The sequence below is a fragment of the Portunus trituberculatus genome, chromosome 9, assembly GCF_017591435.1.
Source record: "Portunus trituberculatus isolate SZX2019 chromosome 9, ASM1759143v1, whole genome shotgun sequence".
Classification (NCBI taxonomy): Eukaryota; Metazoa; Arthropoda; class Malacostraca; order Decapoda; family Portunidae; genus Portunus; species Portunus trituberculatus.
The window spans coordinates 1,531,572-1,537,571 of NC_059263.1; the positions used below are offsets into that span (position 1 = coordinate 1,531,572).

General features: G+C 42.3%; 1 protein-coding gene across 10 annotated transcripts in view; it reads left to right on the top strand.

Annotated features, from left to right (window-relative positions):
- Positions 1 to 4,461, top strand: part of LOC123501162 (zinc finger A20 and AN1 domain-containing stress-associated protein 6-like) — a 45,238-nt gene extending 40,777 nt beyond the window's left edge. For 9 of the 10 annotated variants that reach the window (XM_045249782.1, XM_045249785.1, XM_045249783.1 and 6 more), the window contains 5 exons: positions 113 to 325; positions 691 to 735; positions 1,018 to 1,290; positions 2,797 to 2,947; positions 3,142 to 4,461. In XM_045249782.1, coding sequence (XP_045105717.1) covers positions 715 to 735; positions 1,018 to 1,290; positions 2,797 to 2,947; positions 3,142 to 3,290 — 594 coding nt within the window. In that variant the 5' untranslated portion in view covers positions 113 to 325; positions 691 to 714 and the 3' untranslated portion in view covers positions 3,291 to 4,461. The remainder of the gene's footprint in view (positions 1 to 112; positions 326 to 690; positions 736 to 1,017; positions 1,291 to 2,796; positions 2,948 to 3,141) is intronic. The other variant, XM_045249788.1, reaches the window with a different exon arrangement.
- The last annotated feature ends 1,539 nt before the right edge of the window (positions 4,462 to 6,000 follow it).

Here is a 6,000-nt window from a genome sequence, read left to right on the forward strand (position 1 = left end):
AACCTACTTTGAAATAAGCCAAGGCTCCTTGGAATTTTCTCCATTTTGACATGAATATAGATCGTGAAAAGGAGAAAAGCTTTGTTGTTAATTGTTTGTATTTATATTTCAGGTAGTTGGTTGTGCATCCTTTTGAGAGCACAGCCCGGCCCAGCCCATCAGGTGCAGCAGTGGTTGGTGCAAGCCAGCTCCTGCGTGCGTGTGTGTGTGTGTGCGTGTGTGCGTGTGAGGGGAAGTAGCAGGTGTCTAAAAACAGAGGAGTGAGGCAGCCCAGCAGCTGCCCGCCCCAACCCCATCCACAACTCTGGCAGGAGGAGAACAACAGGTTAGTGTGATATTGCACTGGTTTCTTGGTACTTACGATATTTATAGTGGGTGCAGAATCACTGAAGGCCAAATAGCAGCTAATGCTGCCTGAAGCCAAAATCAATGAAAGAAGAAAAAGATGCATGCTAGGCATAGTATCATGTGTAATTGGCAATACCTTTAATTAATCTATATTATTTATTTAATTTAATTTTTTCCCCATCTTCTCAGTGATGGAGATGAGAATATTATAGAAAAATTTACTGAAATACAGTACAGGTTCTTGCAATATCATAATGTGGTGTGATAAGTAAAGCATCATCTTATGTGGCAGTCGAGAATTACCTCTTTGGTATAGTTTGTGGTTTTGTTGTGTCTGTACAGGCTGACTATGGTGGTTGTCTACTGATGAAGGACAGGAATAGGAAGGCAAGGAATCAGTAATGTTGTCCCTTAAAGATGGCAGCACAATTGTCATGTGCTACCCATAATGGGCAATTCTAAGTTCTGTGTTCAATCTGAACTGAGAAATTTTGGTAGCCAATTTTAGTTGAATTTGCTCATGCACATGTTCTAATGTTCTCTATAATTTGATCATTACTTGGTGGTAGTGCCTGATCTTGTAATTATTTGTAGGTGATGGGAAGCACTGAAAGAAAATGTAAAGATTTGATTTAGATACACAGTAACAGCAGACTGGTTCCCCATCAGATTGACCGGAGGATGGAGCGAGAGAGCAACCAGCTGGAGGCCGGACCCATTCTGTGCCGCACTGGCTGTGGCTTCTTTGGGTCCCCAAACACTGATGGGCTCTGCTCGAAGTGCTACAAGGATGCTCTTAAGAAGAAACAGCAACCACCCTCCAGTGTGACCTCTCCCACCTCTCCGGCAGCATCCAGCCCTGCCCCTCCAGCTGCCGCCCTCCACCAAACCCCAGCTGCTGCCACTACCACTGCTCAGCCAACAGTTCCCTCCCTTACACAGGTTGGTAAAACTTGCAATGAAGACCTAACAATTCCACAATTTGCATTAGTGGTAATGTTATTTGAAGTGCTCAGTGACTTGAAGGGATTTTTGTCCCCAAATTATGAGGTAAGGTATTATCAAAACCTTTTAAAATAAACAGCTGTCTGTTACAAGACAAACAACTTGTTAATGGAATTGTAATGTTCCAGCAGCCATGATGCTGACTTATTATGAACATTTTTATAAATAAATTTAATGCCAAGAACAACAATAGACTAAGAAAAGATTGTCTTTGTTGTAAATTTGTGTTGTACCTCCACTGCAATACCAAGTGTTGATTACCTGCATGGTACATCATTAATGAATGGAATAAGCTTCTCTGTTTGTATGCAAATGTTGCCCCATCACCACCTAATGGGAGAAGAATATTATTTCCAGTGGATTTTGTCATATAATGGAATTATATGTAATTTTAGAAAGGTGGTTTCTAATATAACTCATGATTGACTGTGATCTTGCAGTACTCCTTCTGCTGTTGCCTCCGAGTGCCTCATTTGCAGGCTTTTGAATAATTATGCTGGACATGAACAAAACTTTTTTTTTTTTTTTTTTTTTTTTTTTTTTTTTTTTCCAGGAAATTCTTTGAAAAGAATTTAATATTTCTGTGAAAACACCAGTCAGGCCCCAGTCATTTTGATTATGAAGTACAAAGTACTGTTGTGATGAAGCTTGGTATGGTGGCAACCATGCTTGTACAATGACCTACAACATTTGACCTGAAAAGTAGGCATTGGCAAAGGAATGGCAGGCATAACTGTGGTTTCCAATAGTGATAAACTAGTAATAGTTGTTCTGGTAATTCAGCAAGGCAGCAGAATGGAAGGCTTGCCTTATAAAGCAGACAATTGCAAGTATGTAGTACTTAGGAAGTCAAGAATGATAATGCCTTGAATGCATGAATATGATAAAATTGTCTGGGTAATTGAGCCACTCAAGACATAAGTAATGTATTCTCTTATGAAAGTTGCTGCCAAGTGTGACGTCCATAGGACCAGCCAGCTCTGCAAGATGCACACTCAACCGGGTGATGTTATTGTCCAAGCCATTGCTGCCACTCGTTGCCATCTCCACACCAAATCCTGATTTGGTTTGCTGTTTACCTACCATGATCCTAATCTAGTCATCATCCCCCAAAATATATCCTCTTTCCCATTCCCGTCTCAACTGTATCCTGCTTTCTTTACCTTACAGAATCTGCTAAGATGAGAGATATGTATTCAAAAGCCAATATGTTCTTGGTTTGCTAACAAAAGGGAACACACAATCACTGAAGATAAGCTTTATCATTACTACTGTAACTCTTGTTAGATCAGTAGTTACTGTTCATAGTAATTGGTTTACCAGCTCTTAAATTTTGATAACTTTTCATTGTAAACTGTTGTGTGCTTCAGAAGTTGATTTAAGAACAAAGATTGTAGTAATGGGTAATAACAAAGGTGACAAGCTATTGTATGCGGATTGCAGGTGGGTGGGGCAGCGGCGGATAAGCGTGAAAGTGGGGAAGAGGGCGGGGCGTCTGCCTCGGAGGACGTGGACCCGGCCAGCCCAGACAAGGATGCTGGCAAGAAGAAGAAAAACAAATGCCAGATGTGTAAGAAGAAGGTTGGGCTGACAGGTGGGTGTTCAAAGGGCTTGGTATTCTCTCATAGTAAATTCATTACAATGGTTAACATTGTTGTAATGATCCTTATTGAATTTAATTTTGGAAATAATGATTGCATGTCATTTCTTGCAGAGGTTGCTGCATAACCACGTTGATACTAGGCTTTGTGTGTGTCTTATTGTAAAGAAGTGTGTGTTGTGCTTCAGGGTTCACGTGCCGGTGTGAGGGCCTGTTCTGCTCCGTGCATCGCTACAGCAACGAGCACCGCTGCACCTTCGACTACCGCGAGCATGGGGCGGAAGAGATAAGGCGGAACAACCCTGTCATCAAGGGCGAGAAGATCCAGAAGATATGAAGCAGAGGCTAGCGGGCCCTCCCCCCTCCCCCCCCTGGTGATGACTGGACTGGCAATGCCAGCTGGCCCAGCAGTGTTGAGACTTGGCAGGATTTTTTTTATTATTATTTTTCCTTGTTCTATGAATATATTTGAAAAATAGGCCTATTTGTACAGTGGGGTCAGCGCAGGGGCGGGCCGTCCGCAGGGCCGCGGCGGAGTTTTGAGTTGTGTTGGTTGGCTCTGCTGTGTTGTGTACGTGTGTGTGCGTGGGGCCGCCGCCCCGCACCGTGTCTAGCATTACCTCATCGCGTCACCACTCACCCCCTCGCCTCATCGCTTCACCACAGTCATCATCACCGTCGTCGCCGCACCCTCGCGCATCATCACATCCCATGTCGTCTAGTTTGTAGGCGCCCCAGCCCGGGGACCTGTCGGTCCTAACTTGGTCCGTACGTCCTTGAGAGATATAATAAAGTGGCGTTGTTCTTTCCGGAAGGGCGAGGGAAGGAAGCCGCTGGGGTAGACGTGGCTCCTGGGCCACGGCCTGCCTTACTCGGCCGTTGGAACCGTTGGCCTGGTCAGCTCCAGCGGCAGGCCGTCATTATGCACTGGGACTCACTTAGAGACGGACTCTCGCCTTTTGTACCGAGCGTATTAAACCTACTAAATACTGCAACATTTGTAGTGGCTACGAAGAATGACAACAGTGAGGTTTCCTTGTTTGTGTGAATGGAGACTTACCTCTTACTAGGGCACCCGTGTCACTTTACCTTAACCAAACCACCGCCCGCCCTCGCCCCGACCGCGAGGGATACTTGCCTTTTTTTTTTTTTTTTTTTTTTTTTTTTTTTTTTTTTTTAGATTTCTCTTGTTTGTGTTTTATTGCAGTAGTCGGTGCTTATACAGAGTAGCGGACACGCTGGAACATCAATTTTAACGAAGAATAAAGGTTTAACGTGGCAAGCTCCTTACAAATGTTGCCTGATGAATGACAGCCATGTTTGCTCCTTCCATTTTAGTGTTTAGTTTATCATGCCAGTCGGTTGGCATCTTGTTTGTGAGGAGTTTGTTTCTTTGCTTTATAACTATTCCCTCTTTGATTACCATTATTATCAATAGTCATTGTTACTATATACGATTTGTAGTCAAATATGTCCTGGTGTGCTCAATAAATGGGTACAGCTAACTACTTGTGGATCTCCTTTCAAGCCTTCTCTCCCTCCAAGTCCAATGGGCTTGGTCACCAGCTCTGCGGACACTACATGACCATGATGACCTTTGTGGTGCAATTGGGTAAAGTTTGCAGGTAATGTGTTTAGAAGTATGATTATGTTTAAGAGTATACTTTTAAAGCGTGTACTATTTTTGAGGATAAGTTTAGAAGAAAGGAATATAAATGAAATTTTTCTGTAGTGTACAGTCGGCTCCTTACTTGAAGGAGTGTTCCTACAAAATATAACCACGAAAGTGACATCTGTAAAAAAAAAATTTCATGGTAGCTGTCATTGGCTAAAGCTGAACTGCCTCATGTGTATCATAGGCCTGCTCCTTCTTCATCCCCTCCATTCCCCCCCTGTACCACCTCCCACCCTATGCTTTTCTCTCTCTCTCTCTCTCTCTCTCTCTCTCTCTCTCTCTCATAAACAAACATGAAAAACGTAGGAACAAGGATTGGCGAGGGAGGCGGACATGAAGTAGAGTTGAGAAAGGTTTGGTTTGATATTATGTCGAGTTCTGGCCAGTGATGTCTATTAGAATCCCTTTAGTTGACATGTTCCAGGTAAAAAGTAAGGGTAGAAAGGCCATTTCATCTAATAAGGAGCCGCCTACACGTGCAATACTCTGAAATTTATCCCCAAACCGGCCACTCATAAAATTCAGTTTGATAAGAGCATGCATAATTGGTGAGGGAGTTTGTGTACCGTACACTACAGAAGTGCCGTACCGATGGTTTGAAAATTGTGTCCAAAAGCTGAACTACTAGCCTGAACAGTGAACACAACAGTAAAGAAGCTTAACAATTGATGGATGTGTAGTTTAGCCAGGAATATTGTGTAAATCTATTTTCACATATTCATCAAACAGTGGCGGCAAAGACGAAGCATAAGAAGGGAACATAATATGTCCACAGTATACGTGGCAGTTCCTTTATGAATTATGGCATGTGGCGTGGTTATCAATCTACTGCTCCCTCTCAAGATCTGATTACCTCCAGGCTTCTCCTTTATGAATTTTGTCTAGGTAAGTTACTTCTAAAAGCAGCTTGATTGAGCATGGTGCGGTCTCCTATTACTTTTTTTTTTTTTTTCGTTTTATTTATTTATTCATTATTCTATTTAGCAGGTTGAGAGATTAGACTAGCCCTACTGCGATTAAGTCATATATTTAGGCTATATTTATTTGCTCAATCAAATTTTGTAAGCCATATAGATCAATCAATAGTTAACGTGAAAAAAAGAGCATCAACTAATCGAGACAATTCAACACGTGGTGGTTTATGAGTTTGTTCAGGGAAGGGACTGGTCTGCCAGGCTTACGAAAATAGGAAGAAATAATAATATTCTCCATCATTGTATTATTTCGTTAAGTGAGGTAATTTGTTCTAAGTATTAATTCGTGGTAGGCATGTTTTGGTTGTATATAGCAAACTTCTTGGTTCAGGCAGTTTTTTTTTTTCTTTTTTATGTTTGTATGATAACCTCTCCTATCTCAGTAGTGGGGCCTTGGC